This window comes from Morone saxatilis, unplaced genomic scaffold, assembly GCF_004916995.1.
Source record: "Morone saxatilis isolate NCDOM2014 unplaced genomic scaffold, NCSU_SB_2.0 Contig4, whole genome shotgun sequence".
In the NCBI taxonomy this organism is placed as follows: domain Eukaryota; kingdom Metazoa; phylum Chordata; class Actinopteri; family Moronidae; genus Morone; species Morone saxatilis.
The window spans coordinates 9354689-9381596 of NW_023339984.1; the positions used below are offsets into that span (position 1 = coordinate 9354689).

General features: G+C 40.6%; 2 protein-coding genes across 4 annotated transcripts in view; one reads left to right on the plus strand and one right to left on the minus strand.

Annotated features, from left to right (window-relative positions):
* Positions 1-467: 467 nt before the first annotated feature.
* On the plus strand, positions 468-2824 carry LOC118337753 (fatty acid-binding protein, intestinal-like). Its single transcript, XM_035674853.1, has 4 exons — positions 468-623; positions 1023-1195; positions 1489-1596; positions 1705-2824. The coding sequence occupies exons 1-4, from the start codon at positions 557-559 to the stop codon at positions 1753-1755; spliced, it is 399 nt and encodes a 132-aa protein (XP_035530746.1). The 5' UTR covers positions 468-556; the 3' UTR covers positions 1756-2824.
* A 6384-nt stretch (positions 2825-9208) lies between these two features.
* LOC118338114 (RNA-binding protein with multiple splicing-like) overlaps positions 9209-26908 on the minus strand; it is a 41141-nt gene continuing 23441 nt past the window's right edge. The window contains exons 5-8 of one of the 3 annotated variants that reach the window (XM_035675327.1): positions 24901-25051; positions 19670-19733; positions 12054-12173; positions 9209-11525 (exon numbers count right to left, since the gene is read on the minus strand). In XM_035675327.1, the coding sequence (XP_035531220.1) occupies positions 12137-12173; positions 19670-19733; positions 24901-25051 (252 nt within the window). In that variant the 3' untranslated portion in view covers positions 9209-11525; positions 12054-12136. Of the gene's footprint in view, positions 11526-12053; positions 12174-19663; positions 19734-22661; positions 22714-24900; positions 25052-26908 lie in introns of those variants that run through there. The other 2 variants (XM_035675325.1, XM_035675328.1) reach the window with 2 other exon arrangements.

Sequence of the window (26908 nt, forward strand, 5' to 3'; positions counted from 1 at the left end):
ACAACTAGTATGGTCCAGTAGCTCTGGACAAAAGGTTTCCAGTCTTTTTTTTCTACTACTACTACTCTTTGTAAGCATGCAGCTCAAGTTGTCACTGTCAAATGGTCCTTTACAACTCGTTTTCATTCCAGGCACAAACAGGGCGACAGAGAAAAGATTGAGGACCAGAAAGGGGCTCAGTTGAGTGACTGCCATGGGCAGCAATACAAGCAGCCCACTCTTTTTTCCCCCTCCTGCAGAACAATGTGACAGTGTTTAACTGTGCCAGATTCACTGAGGGAAGTTGCCCTCCGGTTATTTATGAGTGTATCCTCGAGGTCGTGCGGCAATCGCCCTACATTTGACACGGTCTTTAAATGGCCACATCAGCAGACAGATAATCAGTGAGATAAAGAAGAGCATCTTCCATGCCAGCTCAGGGAGGGTGGGGTGGGGTGGCAGGGGTTGATAGGGTGAAGGGAGGGGTGTATATAAATGGAGGCCAGTGGGTATTCACAATCCCACGGTCTGCTAGTGCTTCATCACCAGCTGCCTTTAACCCAGTGAGCCTGCAGCCATGGCGTTCAACGGAACTTGGAAGGTCGACCGCAACGACAACTATGATAAGTTCATGGAGAAAATGGGTGAGTGTATTAGAGGCTGTATGTGTAGATCACCAAAGCTCATTCTGTTTGTGCCACGTCTGGCCTTATAATCAAGTTTATGAGGGCAATGTGTGTGACTGTGTCATGTGTTTCCATACAGTTTGACATTGCAGTATTACTCAGTGCAGTGAGGTGTTGATAAGTTTGAAGTGTTTATTGTGCTACCTATAATAATAGTAGCAGCTAAATTAAGATATATGGACTCATGGACATAGTCTTATATTTGGAAAGCAGACAAGTGCAAACTTCAAATAAAAGCAGAGCAGAGTTAAAGATAAAATTGTCACCTCCAAATTAATTCTCAATAAAGGATCTTCATTCCGTCCTATAATAGCAACAATCCAGCTCCTGAACTTTTTTGTCTCTTTCACAAATAAGGCATTAACGTCGTGAAGCGCAAGCTGGCAGAGCACGACAACCTGAAGGTCACCATCGAGCAGACCGGGGACAAGTTTCACATCAAAGAGTCCAGCGCCTTCCGCACCAAAGACATTGACTTCACCTTGGGCGTCCCATTCGACTACAGCCTGGCTGATGGCACCGAAGTCTCAGTGAGTTGTTTAAACCAACAGCAGCTGGTCCAAAGTGCCGTTTCATAATTTCAGTGCAACAGGAAATGGTTTGCTTGAGGAAAACTTGATTTATTTTTAAGATTGATGGATTCATCGCTAATGGGGAAAGTGCAAACCAAGCCAACTAAACTAAAGCCAACGCTGGAATAAATGGAAAAGTTCCAGTGAATAATTACTCGTGGATGTGTAGTTGCTGGAATGAGGGTTAACTCAACTTGGAAAAACCCACGAAAAAGAAATGACAAAATCACCAATTGTATATTTTTAACCAGGGTACTTGGGAGATGGAGGGTGACATGCTGAAAGGCAAATTCACCAGGAAAGACAACAGCAAGGTCCTGACCACCACTAGAGCTCTGGTGGGAGGAGAACTTGTACAGGTCAGTAGGTCCAGAAGCATTTAATCAATAATATGCAATATATGTTAATTTCTTTTATTTCAATAAATGTATCCATAAACGTAAGACACCTCTATCTTTTCCCCGCAGAGTTACAACTACGAGGGAGTGGATGCCAAGCGGATTTTCAAGAAGCAATAACCTGGAGTCCGAAGTTCATATTTTTATTTTTATATAGATGACATGATATAGATTTGTGTTTTTTTTCTAACAATAAGTGTATTCTGATGAGATTCTACTATATATACCTCAAAAGTGTTTTAAGAGAGGAAAACTGTAGTTGATCACAGCATATATTTAGTGTGATGGAGGGTGACAACTTAAGTATAATAGGAAAACAACACAAGAAGCTAATGTAAAGTACAAGCAAACTGAGGGAGAACATACTTCACCATGTGAGTCTAATGTGCCTTAAAAAGCATCTTAACAACCAGTATCCCAGAAATGGCCAAAGACTCTAGTATTATCTAAGCACGCAGATATTTGGGGTTTTTCTTTATCTCGATTTTGAGATATTTGTCTCTGAGATTTAGATTTCCACCCTAAATCAAAAGGGGAGCAGGAAATTTCATTGGTGTTTCTCCCTACGTTGAAAAATGTCATTTAAAAGATTCAACAGCAGTTTGTCTCTCCAGGAACAATGCCCCAGTTACTCATGATAATCCACTGAACACGTCTGCAGTTTTCAAGGGAACTACTTCATTGGTACAATGTTGTTCCAACGAAAACTGTTCACATGCTTATGGTTTATCTAAAGTAACTGGTGCATTGTTTCTAGAAATACGTGCTACTGTTAAATTTCTCAAATGCCGTTTTCAACGCTGTGAGCAACACAAACGGAAATTCTTCCTCCTCCATTGTATAGGCGTGGAAGCAGAAGACTTGGGGATGAATCTCTGAAAGTCTGGACAAAGGATACCAAAAATATCAGCTTGATTAGATACAACTAGAATTAGGTGAGACACTGTTTTGTTGTAATTTGGGCATTTTGAGATGGACCACAGCTTACCTACCCTTGACTTCACTGTACTGTTAACTGCCTCAACACTAGACTCCATCATGGTGATGGAAAGCAGCCTAAAGCATCACAATGATCCCAGAATGAAATATATTAGATGTTGTCTTTAGACAGTTAGGAAATAAGTTAATTTGCACTAATGGTTCTTATACACTATATAGTCTGTCACAATAAAGCCATTTTTGTGTGTCACTTGAGTCTGATATTGCTGTTATTTTTATCACATTTGAGTACAACGTGCATTATTAAATGTGAGTGGAGTTTGACAAATGAATTATGAAAGAAACACTGTTGTTCTAAAGTCTACAAACTTGCAAGTCATGTTGCCTCGAGGTCAGTTATGTCAGCTGTTATCAAGTCATCACGATTGAGAACAAACATTTTGCCGATAACATTTTCAAGTTCACACTCGCTGACTAAGGGAAATATTGTGAGGATATGTCACATTACTAAATACATTTCAGGCCCTGCTTCAAAGCCTCTCCTATACAGCATGACTGCTGCTTGATCACATGATGACAGCGGGGTCTTGTGCTGTCATGTGCTGGCCTTTAGGTGCTATCCTCAGTAGTAGGTCTGAACAAGCTAGAGAGAAAAACACACCAGGGAAATGAGGATTTCTCACATGATGCTGTTGTTGAAGTGCTGTGGGCATTCATTCAGTGTAGAAATTGAAAAGAAATAAAGAGTGCACTGAGCTTCTCTGACCACAAGAGGACGCCCTGTGCCAACTTTTACTTAAGAGTTGGACTAGATACTAGATATAGTATGAAAGCTGGAATTTTAGATTACGGTAAAAAAAAACATAAAGATACTGCGGAGAGACATGGTTGCATCTTGAGATAGATACCTAACTGCTCTAATGGGTCCTCACTGAGTGCTTGCCCCTCCATGGTTCTACATTTGAACCTGCTTATGTTCCTTATGTGCTTTTTTATCCTATTATACTGAGTGCTTATGTTCATTCTATGTTTTACACATGGACAATGTAGAGCCGATTATCATATAGATATAACCAAGTTCACCAGGGATCATCTCTCATGCTGTTTATATGGGTTGATCAGGAGTACGGAAGCCAATTACCTCCAGGAAGATAAAAAAAATCATCAACAATACATCAAAATTATGACTTAATGAGGCATAATTATGAGATAAAAAGTAAACAATGTAGCATTTTATTTTTGAATCATGACTAACTTTTCATCTATTCTTTTCTTTTCCTGGCAGAAATATGTTTCCATACAATAGGGTTGAGATCTATCACAGTATGTATGAGAATATTTCTATTATCAATATAAATAAAAAAGGAGAGAACTGGTTTTCAGTGCAATGCACTGGTATCAGACAAATACCTTCAAAATATTTTACAAAATCAATCATTAATCTAGACAACAGAATTTTGTGCTATGATCATATCATCACAATGAGATTCCAGTATAAGATGATAAATGCCAATATTGAACCACCTACCATACTGTGTGTCTTTTTGGCCAAATTAAAAAAAGCCATTGCCAAATTTAAAATACACCAGAAAATCCCATCCAGGCACAACTGATAACTAATAAACAGTAGAGCTTTTTTATCAACAGGCACCCATCCAAACCTGGACAGCCTAATGTTATCAATCGATCACAGCCCCCCACTGAGCCCTGAGTGGCACCCTCTTTCATGGGGGTATAAACCTGCTGCTCACAGGGCTAATCTGGCAGAGGCACGGCTGCTTTGAACACCAGTTTGCCCTGAACCCACCATGGGGAGTGAAGTCCTCTGAGACCCCTCAGATGCAGTGAGGCTCAAGGACTGTGAGCCTGCACAGATTTTAGTGCAGGGTGAAAGATGGGTCGGTGGGCCTCCTTTCTTTGTGTTTGGATGTGACTTTCATGCTTTCCATTCTTAAATTAGCAATACTTTTAATAAGACTGTAGTTGTGTCTTACAGTTAGTACTTTTTGTTTTGGCCTATATCCTTTCAGCCCATTTTTACACAATCCACATCTTTTGCCTGGGTCCTCTTCTCTACTGTATAAAAATACCCTAATAATGTGTACACTCAGTGAGAAATGATAATCGGGATGTATGTCGGGACTATTTCAGAAACTTTTAATTAGTTATATGTGATCGGCATTAAATCTGAAGCCTTATTTTAGATTTAAAGCCCCCACCGGTATGAAATAGGTCAAATGAACTCCACCTTGGCCAGCTACACCATGGAGTACTGCTTCTACATCATTAATACATCAATAAAAATGATCCAATATTATAATAATGTAATACTTAAAGGGCCATTCAGCATAATGAGTACATTTTATTTTACTAATGTCTTTACTTGTAGTGGAGTATTTTTATAGTATGGCATGACAACTTTTACTCAAGTATTTGAATACCTTCTCCACCACTGTATTTAAATGTTACACTTAAAGGATATGAAGTTAATCAAATAGTTTATTAATTACTATAATAAACCAACAGTATATATATTTCATTTTTAAATGCAAGATCTCTACTTGCATTTTTACATTGTGGTATTCAGTGGGTTACTACCGATGTAAAGCTTCTGAATACTTCTTCTAGCACTCACTATGGGAACAGTGTCATGTACTGTAGATGCACGCTGTAATGTATTTTCATAACCATTGGGTGGCGCTGTTGAGCTCTTTATTTTCTGAAAGAAAAGGCCTGGCTTGTTCTATGATGTCATCCCCAGTCAAGTTATCATATGACACACACCCTATTTGTACAGACAGACACACACACCTATATAATTATTGGATCTCAGCTCAAATTATTAAAATAATATAACTCTGCACTTATCTGGAATCAAAGAGTGGACTGTAGCAACATGGAATTAGTGGGAAACAGGAAAGTAGTGGGAGAGTTAGCCTTCAGTGTTTTGATTGCTGTGAGACTGAGGGAGCAGGGGCCCACCCAAGGGAGATGGAAGCTGTGGATGAGAGATGAGGAGGAGGAGAAAGAGAAAGCATGAGAGGTGGACAGAGAAAAGACTGAGAGTGAGGACAGTGCAGGGAAAAAAGCACTCCTCGCCCTCCACCCTTCACCCCCTGCTGTGAAATCAAATTCACTGACTCACTCTGAAGTCGTCAGCTTATCTAGAAGAGTAACGATCACAAAAGACACCAACAGCGCAGTGGGGAGTGTCAGGGCTTTCAGTTGGGTAATCTTTCCAAGAAGACACAACCCCCTTTTGGCCAATCACTGTTTAGACAATGACTGTGCAGACCTTTGCAGAGACATATGCAGGCTGCTGAATGATGAGTCACCAGTTAGTCAGTGCAGAATACTGTATGTATGAGTCTTTTCACATGCCTCAAGAGTCATGTCACCGCACATGCTAAGATGTGACTTTTATCCGCCTAGTGAATTTGGAAGTGTTGTTATGATCACAAGTATGACGATGATTTCACAATTACACATCAGTTTGGGAAGAAATGTGTCCAGACTGTTTACTTTCTCTTTTGCAGCATTAATAATGCATGCATCAGCCACGGGCAAAACAGCCAGAGCGTGGAAGTAAAATGCTTCTTAACAAGGTAAGGCTCTTTATAAGTGCTTAGGGAAATCCAAACCTGGTGGAAGATAAAAAAAATTGAGGACACAAGATGATTAACAGGTTGGGAGATAAACATATTTCTTGTTTTTTTGTTTTTTCTTGGTCTTTTTATAGGAGAGCTTTTATTAGACCGCAGAGAGTGGCGAGTGGCAGGATGTGGGGGGTGACTTCTGCAATGACATGGTCACTGTACTAAAACTGAGCCATCAGGAGATCCCAACATATTATATTTCTTCTGTAAGCTGGTTCAACAAAATAAAATATCTCAACAACTATTGGATGGATTGGGATGACATTTTGTATAGACATTCATAGGGCTATGTATTGCTTACCAGGAGCGCAACCCATACCTTGACTTCAATACTGGTTCATTAATTTTTTCCGATACCAATTTAACTAAATTAATTTAAACAAAAGAAAATTACATTACACATTACGTGCAATAACTCACTTTAAAAGAGGAAGCTGTGCAAAGACCTGGGAGATGAAACTAATGGAATAATAGTACAGAATTGACAATAAAAAAAATATATAAATAATTACATTAATAACAAACAGTATGGCAGCAATTCGTCATTGTATCGTCCAGTCTGCCTAATCCAAAGATGAAGTAGGGAATGACAGTGTGGCAATGTTTGTGGTACTGCATGCCTGCAAAATGAATGATATTCCCATCAGCCTCAGCTGTGCTTTGTGTTTAGCAGGCTACTAATTAACCAAATGTTAACATGCAAACATGCTAAACTAAAATGGTGACCATGGTTAACATTAGGATGGTAAACATCGGTATGCTAGCACTGTCATTGTGAGCATGTTAGCATGTTGGCATTAGCATCATAGACTAGATAATTAAAAATGGACATATTCTTTGTGACGTCAAGCATAGGTTTCAAAGCGTGGTCAGCTTTGCCCGTCGCCATCTTGGCGGTTCTAACTCTGATAAACCAAAAATGGGCAAAGATGTGAAGCGTGGCGGGCTGAATGAAAACCTGGTTACTGAAACCAGCTGCCTGTGGCGGCACCCACCTCTCACTCAAAGCAACCATTAATTATACTTAACTTTAAGCCTTCATATGATTTAAACTGGTGAGTTGTATAGAAATATTCAGTACAGTTGTCATGAAGAGGGGATTTAGCTATAGAGACCAAAACAGTTTTTTGTACCAAGCTGTGAAAATGTTTATTTCTGCTCTAAAGTTGGGCATTTTAATATGAGCCCACACGGATATTGATTCACTTCTGTAGCCAGTCTAAAGTAGCTGTTCGAGGAGCTGCAGTTTTTGTTACTTCTGTGTTGACTTCTTTTGCCAACCAGGGAGGTTGCTACTTGATTAGCATTCAGTTCATAGCACAGCTGTACAGCCTCACAGAACCACTAGCATAGTTGTCAACATGTTGTTTTCTGACTATTCTCTAGGTTCATTAGGAGAGTGAGAGTAATGAGTGCAAATGAAATGGGGAAATCAACCATTGGTTGAACTGCTCACAGTTCTTAAACATATTACATAAACCACTGACGATGGGCAGATATTTGTTTATTTTAGGGTCAAAAGTCAAAAAGGTTTGGGAACTAGAGCGTTAAATGGATCATGGACACACTGTGAATCCAAAGACTCTTCAGGCACTGTCTGTAACCGTAGCATACCATGGTTGCCAAAGCAGTGGTCAATGTTTTACTACAGTTAGCCAAGGAACACAGTCGATAGGGAAATGAATACAAAATACAGGCCCTGATGCCTGAGTAATGGATAAAATTCCAAAATAAAAAAACCAAAGTATAAGGTTTTTAATTTTACTGCTTTTGACCGTTCAGGGCAGAGAAAATTGAGACATGTCAACAAAGACCTTTGTGTGGCATGCTGCAGCTGTATGAGGATGAGTGGAAGGGGACAGAAACACCTCTTTAATGGACTTGTCAAAGGGAGTAACACCATTACAAAGTGTTGCCAGTTGGGCGTATGCATATGCATGCACGCACCCAGATGAAAATGTCCCCTTACCCCCACACAGGCACACGCAAGCACTTTTATCCCCCACTTTACTGCTCTGACACCCTACGTGTAACCCCTCCAGGCATGGACAAGTGTGCGTGTCATGTGAGGAGCTGGTGTGCGCCACCTGGTGCGACTGAGCAGACAGAAGAGAGTGGAGACAGTGGAGAGAGAAACTAATTTGGCTGCGGCCTCTGTCTCAGGAGTAGCCAGCCCATGGGTTAGGTGGTCTATTCTTATAGAGGGCAGAGAGAGGTCTCCAGCTCCCCCGGTACACAAACCACTTTATAGGATCCCACATCATGTTTTGATGGCCCCCTAGGATTGTGGGGGAGGTGTTATCCAGTGACAAGTGAGAGAGGAAGAGGAAATTGAGCTCTACGCAGGTGGATTTCTTTTAGGTTCAAAGAGCAGTTCAGTCTAGTCATTCTCTCCAAATATGGAGTCCCAGAGCTGACAAAAGGTGCTAATCAGTTGGTGGAAAAAAATTAGCTTGTAAAATAAATACAATCTAAACTAAAACTTTTTTGTCCTCCTTACTAGCTTTTTTTTTCCAATTTAGCCCCTTATTTCCTAGGAGGGTAATTTAGCTATTCGCTATTATCACCTAGCAGTATTTTGCAATTTTCCACACATTTCCAAGTTTTCTTAATATGATAATGAGATGGGTGTCTATGAATGTCTACGACAACATTTGGTCCATGGTGTATGGGTGTTTGTTTGCCACATTAATGGAGCAATTACGCATGAAAACATCCATTGAAGTGTTTAGCTACCTAAACACTGGCTAAAGACACTGATCACAAGCCTTTTACTGAGCTTACAATACAAAGCTTTATAGTACCGGTATTTCTTCTTACTCTCCATTTTGAGTGTTTATCTAGCAGATTTGATGATGTTATCTTATTTTTACATTTTTGTCCGTTTTGGGGCTCCGTACTACAAACGTGCTTGCTTTGATGAAAGAAATACATGAAGTAGAACGACAATTCAGAAAAAAGAAATAAATGTAACCATGACAGCAGGGAGGATATCAATCTTTAATGGCAGACAGCCTGAAATGTCTTCATCTAACATTTTCATAAAAACTTCTCATTTTGATCACCTTTTTTTTGGTTTCAAACAAACAAACCTCTGCAATTCACTGAAATACAGTTTCTCCTCACAGCGGCTAAAGTACATAAATATCAACAGTACTGTATGCATTAGGAAAAAGAAAGAAAAAAAAAAAGAACACACACATGCCATGAACATGCACAGAACACACAGATACGCACATGGTATACTGAAACAAGAAAGGAATATTTGTCATTGACAAAGGGAGGGATCATTATATTAATTTCCAGGAACTTCTGTACCGTACTGCTGGCAAAACACGAAAAGATCCATTCGTTCAAAGAGCATGTTTTTCTCTGGATTTCACAGTGAATTATGTAGGTAAAACAGTATTCATATATCAGATACAAACACAAAAAGAAGCTCTAGAAACTTACCAAATGAATATACAATTAAACTTACAATAATACTTACAATGAATTATATGATGGGCATCTTCTATGAACTTTAAAAACATAATACCCATAAAAACACACACGCACACCCGCACACACACACCTTATAAATACTTGTTCTAATAAATTTGGTGCCACACTTGGCTTAAAAAATGTCTGTAAAAGCAAAAACTGCCTCAGAAAATCCGTTGATATTATGTGCATATTATTATTATTATTCATTACAAACACTGACTATATGATTCAACCACTCCAATATGATTGTACACACCTGGGCTAAACATTATAGGGAAGATTGTTTACAGTATTTCAGTTTTTTGACTGTCACATCACTGTGAAATGTGACTTAGCCTTATCAGAAAAGTACAAGAATTTACTGTCTGTGTTTTTGTAAGAACGCGACATAAATGAGAATTTTGGCGTCAAAATGTCACAAAAATATGATCACTCGATGATATGTCAGACAGCAAAGATGTTATTGCAGGCCAAGAATACACAAGATTACAAAAGATTTTTTTTTTTTTCTTTTACACTCCAATCATTACCATGTAAATTCAAAATTTACAAAAGCGGGTTGAATCACGTTGGCTCCCTAAAAATAGACAAAAGAGACAAATTGCTTAAAAGTGAATATCCTTTCAGACGCGGAGTGGCTCTTTGGAGTGACACCAAAAGAGACATGCAGCAAAAATAACGTCATACTTCATAAGAAATCAGATTGAGGACTACAAAGCAGTCAAAAACGGAATAATTCCACTAGCCTAGATAGCTCTCCAGTGTAAAAAAAAAAATGCCTTTGGTCTTTTTGTTTCTCTATACTGTGCTGCTGTCTTCCTGCTACACGATGAAGGAGCTAATTCTTTATTATAGCAGGGCCATGTTTTACAGTCTCCGGGGTCACTCTACCTTCACCAGGGATGGCTTATTCCTGTCAATGCCCCTTTCAACACATCTGATTACCTCAAACTCCTAAAATTATGAGCTGGATCAGGTGTGTTTGTATCACACACATTGACTGCTTAGCTGAACCAAAGCACATCAGACAAAGGGCTAATATGCTTGCTTCATCGGGTAAAAGACGCCACACACGGACACACATGAGCAAACCTAAATCCACACAGTATGTAGAAAAGACAAGAGCAAACCGACAGGACTGCTTTGGTATAGCAGAGCTACTTGCCATTTTATAATGGCACAAAACAGGAAGGGCACAGGAAAAAAAAAAAATGTATGAAAGTTCCTCACACACTTTAGCACAACATGAACCAATCAAACAGAACCATTTCAAACATTGTCTTGATTACAAAAATACTTTTTTGTATTTCTTTAAAATATCTAAAAATGTACAGCATTGTTTTTTTTTCCTTTTTTTTTGCAAAGTCATGCTTCAACATGTATTTAATAATCATAATAACATTAATATGAATGATATACAGAATTATAATAATTATAGTCATATAATAACATTACCCGGCAGCGCTTTAGCCACACGTCTGGCCATGCCAAGATCCTGCATAAATTGTGTTTGCACTCCTTTGGCTGTTTTAACACTTGCATATACAGAATGCAGAGCAAGAGACCTGCTTAACGTTAGACAGGCGATGCAGTCAACTGGTAAACAAAGGGTGTGTGCGCCTTTGTCATGCATGCCCGGTACCTTTCGTGGAGGTGTCAGAGGAGGTGTAGCCAAAGCGCTGCCGGTAAATCTTGAGTATGTAACAGTATAAAAAAGAGTTGGAGGGACTTTGGGAAAGGGTGGGGGTGCTCGATGTGTGATGGAGGCTGGGGTCTAGTATGTCCTGAGGCCCATGAGGCTGCTGCTGCCTAAGAGAGAGAAAGAGCGATACAAGAAAATGGGGTGAGGTTGCCATGGTCACCGCACACGAACCTTGTACACTAATGAAAACACAGGGGATCGTGTGGAAATGTGGCACGACACAAACACATTCACACGCCCATAAAATCGCACACACAGAGGTAGATACACACAAAACATGTTGCTTGTCTTCTCCTCAATTTGGGCTTCATGATGCCAAGAACACACACACTTTTACGCCACAAAATATCTAATACTGCGGTTCTGGGTTTGTTTTCAAAACATTATCTGCTGAGCAAAAGTTGACGCGCTGTCACTGCGCCTCGATGCGGCCACGTTCATTCCAGCAGATGTCTTTGGCAGCGCAATACAATCTCCAAAAAAAACAACAACAACTGGGCTTTCACAGCTTTTCCCACAAATCTACACTTTCAAATCAGACACTGCCAGAAGGGAGTTGGTGGCAAGGTGAGATTTACACCCTTTGTCCTCGCCTGTTGGGATCAATGGTCGTGAAGTCCGAGCCGTAAACTCACCGACGGTACGTTGCTCCGAGGGCTGGAGTCAGGTCAGTCCTCCTTGTTTCTAATTGGACACGAGAGGCAATCAGCAACGCCCGTCACAGCCGGCCACGGCCACCATCACACATCAGGAACCTGAGGACACAAAGGAGGCGAGAGTTTTACCGAAGTGAACAAGCTGCAGCAGCATCCTGACTGCTGGTGGAGTGTTTTTGTTGAGGCTGTTTGTATGTGTTGATTCCATAGGGTGTAGTTGTGATTTTTGACTGTTGTGCGTACGGGTTTAATACTCGAAGGTAACAGAGCTCAAGAACTGCACTCAGACACAGAACAAATGGCCAAAACCGAAGGAACAGAGACAAAAATGTCATCATTTGTAACCTGATAGCTCACCTGGAAGAGCTGGAGCCCCATGTACCATCGCCATGCACAGACGATTCAACTTTGACCTGTGACCCTTTGCTTCGTAAATCCCTCTCTCTCTCCCCCATCTCCTGTCACTCTTCAGCTACTGCTATCAATTAAAGGCAATATAAGCCCAACAAAGAGTCCTAGTCCCTAATATGGGTCAAGCTCCAAAAACACTGGCTCCTACACTTCCCACGATGCAACTCAATCTTTCATTAGATGATCTCTGTCTGGTAAACTCCCACACCTTTCACTTGACACGCTTCCCGCCACCAGTTTATAATGCAGGCTTTCTGTTAACATGTAGTTTCCAAGCCCACGCCGGCATGACTCAAAGTGATGGCTCTGAAGCTCCTCCAGAGCCACAGAAGACATTAAACAGCTGTTTTCTCAGGAGCACACCCTCTGACTAGTCAACTGATAATGGCATGTCAAATCAGCTGACTACCCTTTAAAAAGACCGTTCTGCCATCTTTTGCCACATCTTTTAAGCTCAAAGTCCAGCTGTGACTAACAGGATGTCAGCTGACAATGGTCTTAAATACTTATGTTGAACTTCTAATCCTCCTAATAACCGTATCTCCCATGATCCCTCTCCACCTCAACTCCTCTACTCCCACCCCACACACCAGCAGACCAAAGAGAAAGGTCAACCCTCCGACCCCCTCACCCAACCCCAGATGTATCACCAAAAATAGACATCTCTCGGAGACCGTGGTAACTCGGGTTCGGGGGGGAGGGGGGATTCGAAACTCTTTGGAACAATAAACAATTAGCAAACCAAACATGACCTTAAGAGAAAGGAAGAGAGACAGACTGTTGCAGGCAAAGAGGGGAGACGGGTTTGGGAACAGTTCCCCGTTCAGAGAACAGTGCGTGTTTTGAAGGGGCACGGCTGGCCTAGCTAATGCCCTGTTGCGCGTTCAATCAAGGATGAGGGAATCGATGCGTTATACAGCCGCTTGGCTAAGCTGATGCGACGCATACTTCCAGACCACCTTATTTGTTCTGGCTGAGAAACCAAGGTTAAAGATTGGGTTGATCATTGAACATGTCTGTGCGGATTAGGAAAAGGTTTAGTGATTTGCGGGCTTAATGTGTTACATCCAATAACTCGGCCCAGGCGCCTAATGTGAGATAGGTAAACAAGTAGTGTTTGAGAATGTGGGAGGCGACTGTGGGAGGTTTCTCATGAATGTGTGCTGTTTCCATGTTTTTTGTTTTTTTTTTCAGCTAGGCTTCATGAAGCAATTGCTCCTGCCTGTGTTATCAGTGATCATTGATCTCGTGCTGCAAATGAAGAGGGAGAAGACATTTGACAGTGCTTTTCAAATGCGGATATTTGTTTTTTTTTTGTCCTCTGCGATAGTAATCTGAATTCTTTTGGATTTTAGAGTTATTGTAAATGTGTCTTTCACTTTCTTTCACTATCACTATCTGACATGTTATAGAATAAAGAATGAATCAATGAATGCAAGAAGGTAAGTGGGAGACTAGTTTAGAATTAAAGTTAGTTAGTTGCAGCCCTAAACTATTGCACTGCAGATGGTTTCAATTTAACATATTAAGACTCAAATTTCAAAAATGTAGTATCGGTTGTTGCATTAGTGACACAGTACAGTTGTTGGTAGGTATAGTAGCTACTCAAATCAAATCAAGCTGCACGTAAACTGCACTCGCTGTTTATGGTGATGGATTACACAACACAACTGTGGTTCAAGAAAAATAATGTAAACCCAGTAACTGCCTATAGTAAGTATACATAATTTATAATACAGATGCTTAAACATCCAAACACACCCGTATGGTCCTTTAAGATTTCTACCTGTGCAGCACGGCCATGAAAAAGAACTGAAGCCCCTTTAATCCGGAGAAAAGCCTTTAGGCCCTGGCTGTGTTTCTCACATACCAGCAATAGTTGCTGGAGCTGGGTGGTGATGAACACAGCTGCTGACATGTATCCAGCTCCTGAGACCCGGTGCAGGGACGAGGCCACAGTGTAGCTATACTGTATGCCTGTGTGTGTGTGTGTGTGTGTGTGTGTGTGTGTTATATGTCAGTAGGGGGTGAAGGAATAAAGTCCCACTTCCTTATTAGAAGGGGCCCCAGCTGGCCCTCAGCTCTCTGGTGGGAGGTAGTCCAACATTGCACAGGAACCATTGGTTTTTGTCGGGCTATTGGCCAAAAAGCTCCTCAGGGCAGGCAGCCAGTCTACACGCACACACACACATTCGTCTCTCTCAGGCTAACACACAAGCATGCATGATAGGGGTACACACAAACACACACACACACACACACACCACACTCTCTCTACACTCCCCCACCATGTCTTGTCAGATGGAAAATCCGGATTACCTTTCCCTCCAGTTCACTAGGCATTAATGTCCACTATTAGGTTGTCTTTGGATGTAGCTCTGTGCCGGAGCATGAATGTCAAATATAATTCAGCTTCACAAACATTCAGAAGAATGACTAGCCTAAGCCTCCAGGGGTATTAAAATAACAAAAACATACAATGTAGTATGTAGCTACCCGTCTTAACATATATGAAGTGGCACTGCTGTAAATGAAGTTTTCAAAACGGTACTTCCCTTGAGGCTGCCAGGTGATTAAGACAATTCATTAACAGCCATGACTAAAGACCCCTGAACACTACCTCACTTTCAGCTGTTCACACAAACACACACTCAAGTCTCCCACGGTTACACTTCCTAATACACATACTCTGACCGTGAGTGGTTCCCTTCCGTCAGATGCCAAGACAACCACTGACCGACCACAAGCCTCTCACGACTGTGGAGCTGTAAGCCTCTCTGAATTCCCATTGTGAGGGTTTACTGTCACCAGACGCCTTCAGCATGAGTAACAATTCACAAACGCTGCCGCTTTTTGAATGCACATGACCCATCAACAGCAGACAGATTGTACAATGGTGGTGCAACGCAGACAGCTTCTCTCTGTAACCTCAGTTCAAGTTTATTCTTGTTGTCTTGCAGCTCAAATAGTTTCAAAGTGTTTCACAAGCGCCATGCTTAGCGGATTGCATTGCACAAATAAATAACACCCTCCTCACAGCCCACATCAAGACGTCAAGTAACTGTGTTCTTGACTGAATGCATTGAACAGACAAGAAGGGCCAAAAAACACAAGGTCTGGTGCAGCTGAACTGTTTGTTTGCAAAGCTGCAAAATGTCAGGGACAAACAAAGCAGCGAGGCTAACTCAACACTGACAGTTTACTGTGGGAAGTGACCAGCATTTGAGTATCATGAGTATTATTAGATTTTATTATGTAAACATACTTTCTACATTGTAGACTTTTCGGTCATGCTCTAGTGCAGTCATTTACACGAAATGACCATGTTGGTGCACACTGGAAATGAAACAGTATTGTGGCTCACTCTCTTAAGTTACAGAGTTATCCTGCCTTTAAGGATTAATCCACCTAAATGACTGAAAAACAGAGTTTTCTGTTTTGTTCCATGATAAGCTCAGCTTTAATAGTTTTATTGAGTCATATCACATAGTTTGAGAGTGCCAAGAAGTCTCTGTGTTTTTGGAAAAGATACAAGGTAGATTTAATCATCATCTTACAACACAGGGTTGTATAACAAGATTAAGTTGTGCTTCCCTTCATACTACTCACACATTATATACAAATAATACATTCAGTAGATGGGTGAATAAATAAGTCATAGAAATAAAACTATTTGAGGAGTGCTGAGGATGAATTAAGCAGTCTCACAGCCGGGGGGACGCTGCTCTGAAATCTGGAGGTACGGCAACGGATACTTCTGTAACTCTTGCCAGACGGCAGCAGGGGCAACAGGTTGTAGCTGGTGTGGGTGCTGTCTTTTAGTATTACATAGGTTTATCTAATATCCTATGTAGGAATATTACTTATTTCCTGCCTGGCCTACTTCTAAATAATGAAGAAAAGGGTATCTTCCAGGTCTGACAGCTTCAAAGTGAAACAACCCTCATCCTGTACGTGATCTCAATGACAATGGTTACTTTTGCAGTTGGTTATTATTTATCCAGAACAAGGGGCAGCCAAAAAACATGTAGCAAAGACAGAAAATGTTCTGTCTTTACAGGCATTGTGTGTGTTTATGTCTTGTGTTGTTTGATGCCAACTATTTTTGTATATATTTTCTCACTTACCTCTAGTGATATCTAGTCGTGAAGATAGGTTTTGGATGAATTTATTCAGGGTTAGGGTTACAGTTTCTGCCTCCGTCGCAGTTCAGCAGGGATGAATGGAATTAGTTTGTGATGCTCACATTAAGAGATGACATCTAAAACAACAGCTCTGTTATTCTGGATAATCCACAGACGTCACTGTGAGCAGTTTTCCTAGGGACTATTTATTTATAAAAGTGATTCCAAAGAAAACTGCTTACAGTGAGGTCTGTAGTTTTCCAGAGCAAAGAGGTCACTGTTTCTAGAAAGACATTAAGCTCCTGTGTGATTTTTGAATGCTATTGTTGTGTGTGCTTGCTTTGAGAGGCCTTATGATTAGGCATGTACCCTGCACACTACATAATTTGAGTGTGTTGTGTATGTGTATATCTGCTGCAGTGGCCTGTAATTATCACAATATTCTGACTGGATGTCTCAGCTTCACTTCACCCTCCACTGTGAGCCGGATGTGGGGATGTTGTTGTTTCATTGAGGGGCTAATATCCACTGGGGCAGCCTGACCGGCCAAATGACTTCCTCCTGGTTTGATAGAGGAGTAATTATTTCCTCCAAGTCCCTCCCTCCTCCACTCCCTTCCTCCTTTACCCCCCTGACAGAGACGAAATCCCCAAAACATCAAATTACTCCAACAGCTTTTTCTCATGCAGTATGTTTCAGGCTCTGGAAATCAGCTATGATGCAGGGTTACAAAAGGGACAGTTGGGCCTAGCACCAATCAACAGTTTGATGAATGTTAGCCTCCATGCTACCATCACCACCCACTCCCCACTGACTCCCTAAGGGGTCGGGAGAACATGTTTCTTCCTGTCCCGAGACGTTGGAGGGAGGGTACTGGTGACAGTGTGACTGGCGCCGAGTGCGAACACACACACACACACACACACAGACAGACACACACAGACACAGTCAGCCAACAGATACACAGACTAGCAGGGGATTTGTTGTGCTTTGTGGTTTTGTTTTTCTGCGAGCACAACAGCGTTTAGTTTGTCTAAACCAGACAGAGAAGCACATGTGCTGTGTAGCGCATGCATGGTTATAGTTGACTTATGTACTTATCAAAGGACTTATTTGAAGCCGCTGTCTACTGTCTGCAGCTCCACTGAAATTAATTCATCTGTAATTTATTTTGAATAAAGCTCCACTCAAATCATTTTTTTAATAACGATTCATAAAAATGGCCCTTCCGGCAGTACCCAGGTATCTCAGTGGTTCATGGTTCATATTCCACATTTACGACCTTCTGGAGCATCACATCCTCCGTCTCTCTCTGTGCCGTCTTCTTTATAATTCTCCACCGTGTACTTAGTCATAATGCGGAAATGCCAAAAACATCTTTTAAATTAAAAACTGTGTTTCATTCTGCCAGGGTTTGACAAAATGACAAATATGCCCTAATATCTGCTGAACAGCATCAACATTATTATAGGGCAATATTCAGTGTTTATAATGGCAAAGTTAGAGCGTGTGCACAGTAATAAACTTTCCACTCACATACAAGTACAATAAATATCAGGCGTCCTTCCAGTAGGCAGATCTGTGGAACCAATAAGTTCCCTATGATCCCCCACAAAAACTACTCAACATGTATAATCTTAATGAATAACAATTTTAGTGTAAAAAGTTGTTTTGTCCTGAAATTTTAGAGAATCTGAATCAGTAAATTGTCAGTGGTGGAAGACGTATTCAGATGCTTTACTTAAAGTTGCACTAATAAATATTTTTATGTTAACAATGGATGAAATGACTATGTATATTGTGAAAAGGGTTTCTCGTAGTGAATTATCACCCAGATCTGCAGTTCCCTTCAACCCTACAGAGCATTGTAGTGTCTTCAAGCTGATTGTTTTGGTTTTCCAGCCACAAATTTACTGTTTAACGTTGTTACCCGACATAGCCAGCATCTTTTTTTTTAGCAAAAAACATCTGATAATCCCACTGTGTGCTACCTAGCACAGACCAGCACCAAAAGGCAAAGACTATAAGCGGCTGAAGAGCAAGGTATTTTAATCGAGAGCTAGCTAAAACTGAAACAGAGCTAAAAGGAAAATTAATATTGGACTTAGCATTAATTTGCATGACTCCAAATGAATGTTGCTCTGTGTTTGCATGTTACATGTTTGTAACAACATTGTATGTCAGTGTTGTGTTTACAGCTTGCTGTAAGTGGCTAAAAAATGAATAAGGAAATACAAAAGTATCAGCACCAAAATATAACTACTAACTAGCTGATATGTAGATAATAAAAGTATATAATATTTGCTTCTAAATTGTAGAGAAGTTGAAGTAAAAATAAAAGAAATACTCAAGTAAAGTACAAGTATCTAAAACTACTCAAGCACAGTACTTGAGTGGATGTACTGAGTAACTTTCACCACTGGCTATAATAACATTACCTATCAAAGAAGCTGATATTAGCATTTTAGTCATATTTGCTGAGATCTACCCCGTCTGTTTTATTAAAACGTTGGCATCGGAGCTCGTTGTATATTCTGTTTGACTCGCTGCCTTTGATGCCTGAGATCAAGCATCACATCAATGGGAAAAGTCGACCCTCTGTACCCTGTGACCTGAGTGGGGAAAATAATGGAGTTCCCCTTTAAATTGCATCTTTTATCTCTTATGATGATGTGCGAGGAGTGACTGCAGTTTCATTGACCCACGGGGTTTTACACTCCTACATTTGAGGCTAATTTGTTTTGTGTCAGTGAGTTGTATGCGTCTGAAGCCAACTAGCAGAAACGTGACTGGTTAGTTTGGCAGTTAGCTGGGTGGATGTTTTTCATGTGAGGTTTGAGGGCAAGATGAGGGTGCTCACTTGACGCACACACGCTACGTGCATGGAGTAACACCCTGTGATATGTCTGACATATGTTTAGGAATATCTCTGTGCTTGTTTAAACAAGTGTCATAACATTTACTAAAGTATTTTCCCTGCATTGCGCAATGTACACTTCTTGGTCATTGTAGAGCAATGTTGTGTGTGTGTGTGCGTGTGTGTGTGTTACTCACACATACTTCAGCAGAACTGCCTGGACTTCCATCCCTGAGGAGTTCCATCTGCAGGTGGGAGCCAACGAATCTAAACACACATAATCACACAAACATACATACAAATTATACGACTATATACAATTTATATTTATACAAACTTAGTTCTTTTCCTGGACTAAACATTGTTTTAACCCTGTAACCTCAAGGAATAAAGACATTTAAAGGAAATACACTTATTTGCTTTCTTGCTGAGAATCAGATGAAAATGTATATATGATACATGCTATAGCAAGCAAGCAGCTTAGTATAGCATTAAGACTGACGACGGGGGAAACAGCTAACCTGCCTCTGTCCAAAGCTAACATAATCCTCCCATCCAGCAACTAGCACCTCTACATATCACTAATTAACACATTATATGTGGTTTGTTTAATCCATACAAGAACCGAAGTGTAAAAACAACAGTTTTTACAGCGATTTTACAGGTGGATATATGCTGGTTGCCAGGAAACCTCACTGTGATGACAGGACTCCAGGAGGGCTAACTGCACCCCCCCCCCCTTTCATTCTGTATGCTAAGCTAAGCTAATGGCTGTAGCTGCATATTTTCTATACAGACAAGAGAATGGTAGAAAAGCGTTTTCATCCAGCTCTCGGCAAGAAGACGAATTAGCTAATTTCCCAAAACTATTCCATTAACTCAAAGATTTTTATGTATGCTTTCACATTTAATTGAAGAATTTTTATTAGATTCGATTATTTTATTAGATTGTTTTTAAGATGCAAGAGTTACAACATGGCACTCCTTATTTGTTACAGAACTTCATAACTTTACTTTAAAAAGTAATCTGTCAATAACTGTCACATGTCTCGTATATTTTAGAATAACTCACACAAACCACCTTGTATTGAAATGAAATTCACATGATGCATGAACAGAAGGACTTATTGTTTTTATGAGACCTATTGCCTTGTAGGCAGCCCAGTTGATAACATTTACAAGCAATCCAATAACATTATTGTACTCGGACTAGAAAAGATGAGAGCAGCTGATTAACCAGGGAGACAGAAAGCTGAGCTCATGTTAGCATAAATTAGATTTTATCATTTAGTTGTGTGTGTGTGTGTGTGTGTGTGTGTGTGTGTGTGTGTGTGTGGTGCATTCATATACATATTTTTATGTTCAAGCCAGCATCTACTCTAGGTCAGAAGAAGGTATGGCTGTGAGATGCTAACATTACCCACAACCCTCTACTGAAATCACTAAGCCAGATTCTCTGTGTGTCAGTGTACACTCACATATCTGACGCATATGGAAAAATGCCAGCTCGGCAGATTCGACTTGCACTCATTTTAAATTCTGACATCACGTAAGCTTCTGCTTTACTGTCTTTGCTAGAGGCCTTTATACTTAAATAACCTTAGTATCTAAATTATAAATGGAAATATGCTCCATATACTCAGAGATTAAAGACAAGTTGATCTTAAAATACAGCAAAGTACTGAGAAATTACTGCCAGCTTCAAAAACAATCAAAAAACAAAAAACAAAAAATAAACAGCACATCTAATACTGTGATCTAATCAGGGTCAGCCAGCACCAAACCATGAGAAGAATTTCAAGAGATCAATAATGAACTCTTATGTGAACTCACAGTGGAGCTGTGCAGATTAGAGTACCTAAATAAAATGGATCAAAGTTGGTTGAAAAAGAGGGATTTAATTAATGAAGTAGGTGTTGGTCAAATGATGATGCAAGCCTTTCAAACCACTGACACTTTCAGTTGTGCAGATGATGCCACTGATTGGGATAAATAAAATGGCATAATGCGAGCTGTTATTGATTCAGCTGTAGTGTGTGATGTTAGACCTTGACAGATTTCCCCATTTTAAATATTTTCTCTGTCTTGAATTATTAACTTTCTAAAAAATATGCTGAGCACACAAGCTTCTTCTAATTCTGTTGACTATTTTTCTTAATTGTCAGGATTTAAAAGACCCTAAGCAGGAGCCATGCATGCTTAAATAAATAGTTCAGTTTTGTTAATTCGGCTGTTGATGTTAAACGGCCAAATAATGCTGATTGCAACCAATCAGCATTAATTGGCCATTCAACTACTACTGTTTAAACATGTACCATTTTGAATTAAGGGAAGAGCTCCTTTCTTAGCAAACATTACTTTTTTCCCCCTACTTAGAGCACTTAAAAGTGAGTCAAGCCCTTTCTTGTGGCTCTGCAGGCAGCTTAAGGGTACGGTGAACAGTGAGATTAGTTTAGTTTAGTTCGATTCCGGGAAGTTAATGGGATCAGGTAACAGTTCCTCTCAAGAGAAGGGTAAAACAGCATTACATGTCTGCAAAAATGGACTACACCCTGTAAATTAAATATTTATAAAGTCAGTAATTTCACTATCAATAAACAAATTCGATATATCAAATTCCTGATCCACATCCTGCTTTTATGGAGCGCAATCATAGCAGATGAACATTACTATCCGTATTTCAAAAATGGCAGTTTTGACCTATAATGTGATGGTAGAAAGTGAAAAAATAAACCCTGTAGCATGGCAAAAGATTTATTTATTTAGTTTTATAAGACCGGCTACCTAATCCCAAAGGCTGCATGTAGAGACAATAAAAAAAACCTTCATGAGTGTGACTGTAAGAAAAATGGGAACATTCTCAAATCCAAACTACCCCCTTGACTTCACAACAACACACATTCAACCAGTAGAAGAAGAGATGGGAGCTAGTAAGTAGATCTGTAAATCTGCAAATGACAAGAGACTGGGTGGTGTGTGCTCTGAAGTGCATCTGTGGGATGGAGAAGAGAGTGATGTCAGGGCTGACGGCAGCAGCTGTTTGTGCGGTGGGCTCAGGAAGAGGTGTGGGGGGTGGCAGTGGTGGTGGTGGGGGGAGGAGGGGGATGGGTTTGCAGGTTACCTGAGCGTGGAGCGAGGAGGGTAGGTGAAAGCGGGTGGGAGGGCCGCGACAGCTCCGCCGGGTACAGCGTTGTAGACGCCACAACGTCTGGCTGCTGGGATTATAGAGTAGGCACTGTGAGCTCATCTGTGGAAAGAAGAAAAGGAGGAGTGGAGTGAGGAGGAGTGGCCAGTGGATGGGTGGTGGCTAGAGAGACAGGGGGGGAGGTAGGCTGGTCGTGTAGGTGGTTGTGGAGGTGCACTACAGGTGAGTTATCAGTAATCTGAAAGTGGCGTCCTCTTGTTTCAAGTCTTTAAACCAACTGCTGCTAAACCAGTCCCTCCAAACAGTGACCAATCATTGCTTAGCAACCGTGACTAGGCATGAATTGAACTTTGGATTTCTCAACATGCCAAATCGGTACGCATTGGGTTTTAGCGGGAGTGATAATACCTGGCAGATTATTAACGAGTTTGGAGGATAGTGTGCCAAAACCACCAAAAAACCAAAAACAAGCAAAGTCTACCAGCTTACTACCTACAGTACTTCCACACATGATTAAAGCCCCATTCACATCCACTGTGTAGTATGTGTAAGCTTTATGCTCTCTAGTTTTTTTTTGTTTTGTTTTTTAAATAAAAATCGGATTTGGGGAAAATGACACTCCAGCAACCGCAATGATAACTCATAGATAACCTTACAGACATATCCATTATTCCTTTTCTCTTGTAACTTTAAGTGACAACCTTACATTTTCTCATCATGATTGAAAAAACTAAGATTATAGCTCTACGCTGCAATAGTTACAACAATGCTATTTATCACATTCTTCTAAATGGTACATGAACTCATGAGGATTCGGACTTTGTCTCTAAGAGATGAAGCTTTAGCTTTAGCATTTAGCACAATATCTTGTATGAAGCTAGTATGTAGCATAAAGTTCATATTTAAGATATATTAAAACAAGTCAACTGGAAGCATTACTAAGTCAGCCAGAGATGATGTTTTCAAACAACTCATGGAAATAGTGTAAGCTTGGTTATGTACTGCTGTTGTCATTTCAGTAAGCCAAATTTGGCTACAAAGGAAAAGCCTAGATTTTCAATCATGATGAGAAAATTTAAGGACACATTGTTTTAAAAAAGAAATGAATGCTAAATATGTCCCCGTTATTATTGTGAACTGCATATATCCAATGTGAGAATGGTAAGCTTAACAGGCGTAGCAACACTCAATAAGAGGGTATGGCCTAGCAATAGTCAATTATACTCCCCTAAAACTGGTAAAGCGGACTTAATTCAGGATAAAATGAGAGGAAACCATCTCAGATACAGTGATTTACTCACTGCGTCGAGTACAAAGTGATTGTGAAAAAAAGAGCACAGTGCATGAGTGAAGGGATAGGTGACAGTGCAGAGTGGTACAGAGTACTCTGGTACAGAGTAAGTGGGCTATATAGAGAGAGAACCATCAGATAGCCGTTCTGGGTCTCCTGGTACAGTAAGTGTTTATCATAGCATGATCAGAAAAACTGCTGATTTAAACATCTCTCATCAGGAAATGACAGCAATTTCTCTCCTGGTGATTACGTCATGGTTTCATTAATCGTTTCCTTCCATTTTCCACCGGGGCCCCAAGTACACACCCTTTTTTCTGGCAAGAAAAAAAAAAAAAAGATCCGAGATAAGAGCAGTTTGGTCATTTAGGAAGAATGTACGACCACAGCTGGCCTATGTTCAACTATCAATGGCTGATTCTAGCAGAATCCTTAACTCCTTAGAAAAATATTTAACTAAATAGAAAAAAAGTACAGAGCTGCATTAGCAAATTCCATACACGCCTGGCACTCAAAGGCCTTGAGTCCAAATAATTAGAGCAGCGGCTAACGGTGAATATGCACTGTTTATGAATCATTAATCCAACAGGGGGCATCTGTCGTTAGGGGGAGAGCTCTAATCAAGTTAACCCGGTATGACATAAGTGCTCAGAATCTGATTTCAAAGAAACTGTTTTCATGAGTAGCTGGAGAGGATCCGTTTTTGGTTACAGATTACCAAGAGAAGTGTCTTTCACCTGTTTCCACAGGATTGACAACGTTTCAGTGAGAAACAAACACACCCTTTTCAGTGATTAACAGCCAAGCCAGTCTCCATTTTTCATGTATAGTCACAGCTGAAGCACAAACACTCCACTACTAATGACAACAACTCCTAAAGGGAAACAGCTGTCCAGTCACCTCAAACATGAGAAACTAATGGCCACAGGATGCAGCAAAACACAGACAAAAAGTAAGACGAGCTCAAGGACAGACGGACGAATGGTCGGCGTACTCACATGGGTCTCTGCTAATGAACTGTGGCCCGGGGCTCTGCTGGGAGGGAGGGGGATTGGGGGTGCCAACCAGCTTGTTCTTGGCCATCTTGGTGTTGGCCTTGGCGAACTCCAGCCGCAGGGTCTGGGGGATCTCCGGATCAAACCGGACCCCCTGAGATCAAACAGAAAGCTGTGTCAGCAAAAATACATAACAGAATATTTGGACTGATTGATCAAAAAGCTCAAATATCATAATGACAGTGTATTGATTATTGTATTGTTTATATACACCGATCAGCCATAACATTATGACCAGTTGCTATGAAGAAGAAGCCAATCATAGGTACTAATCAGAGTAGTAGCAAACTACTAAAAGGCACAGTTAGCCTTTTTTATGTACACAGACGTGTACTTAAGTGTTTTTATAGAAGAACCAGATATTTTCATGATTTATGGTTGAACCAGGAGAATTTCATGCAGATCCAGGACTTGGAAGAGGTCCAAGAGCCAGTCCTGTAGCAGAAAATAAACGCTTCCAGAACCCAGAACACCTGAAATAACTCCTACCAATTAGTAAATCTATAAAAGGCATCAGCATCGGTTAGGCAAAGTGAAAACCTATTTATAACTTCTTCATCTGTGTACATTAATAGAGTAGTTTTTTCGCTCCTGAAATCATTATTTTAATGCATTATTACACATTACATTATTACACATTGGGTATTCAAATTCATGTATTTGAATATTTCAGCTTTTTCAATTGTTTTATGCCCTGATCAAACTTGAGTATTAACTCACTTCCTGCCAGGAGAAACAACATATTCCCACATATTGTTCCCAGCCAAACTATGATGAATGCAGCCAGGTTGTGTACAGACTTCTTAGATATCCCTTGCCTTCCTGGAAGGTTGCTCAAAGTGAAAACCTTGGGAGGTGTCTTTGTTGAGCAAGATTAGGGTTCACCACATGATGACTCTTAATGATGTTACACATTACAACAGTAAAACTTGTTTTAGCAACAGTGCCTAAAACAACCAATTCATTATTTCATTCACTACTGAAGTGGTTATGTTATAAATAAGAGAACAATTGATAGACTTGCCGTCTTGTGCCTTGAAGTAGGGATGAAGCAGACAATTTTAGACTACTGAGGAGTTAGTTATCATTCATGTCTTCCCCTTTTGCATTCTCAGCCTGGCTGTATGTTGTTTAGATGTCCAATGGGACCTGGCTGATATCTGGAATTGTCACTTGGTATACTGTTCATCTTTCAGCATTTTATGACTGAATTTACTGCCGAATTCTTGGCGGAGAGAGGGCATTTTCAGTTGCTTAGCCTTTGAAGCCGGTAAGTGGCTCACTGTGATTTAGAGTGTTATACTGGTTTGACACGCATGATGACGGGTGACACCCGCAACTGAAAATCAAGACCTGATGACACAAACCTGGCGAGCGCATGATGTCATTTACACCACAGGCAGACAAGCCACAAGGTCCTCCCTATGCTCCCTACTGAACTCCGTAACTGTAACTTAATATCACGACATCAAATCCGCCATTCACCATGACATATTGCAAGCATCACCGCTTAAAGTGAGCCAAACATTCTGGCAAATTCTTGAGATGCCGAGGTTGAGGTTTTTTTTTTTTTCCTCTCTTACAGTTTGATCTACATCAAAAACCTCCACATGTGCAGTAGTCCAAATCATTTTTCTTTTCAATTACTTTCGCCTGAGGAAAAGTAAGGAATGTGACATAACCAAAAGGTCTTCTTCATGCAAAAAACAAAGCAGCTATTTGTTTGCCTGCTGTGGAGGCAACAAGGCCGGGAAGGTTTTCACCGGCAACTATAAGCACCCTCTCATTAACCTCATTCGATTGTCTATAAAAGACGCATTGGAAAACACGGAAGGTCAGATCAATGGAGGAGAAAAGCAGTCAAGAGTAAAGTTCTCCGCAGCAGAAGAGCGAGAAGCTGCGCGGATGGTTTTCTCGGCTCGTCCCTGCAGGCTCGGGGCAAAGCTGAGCT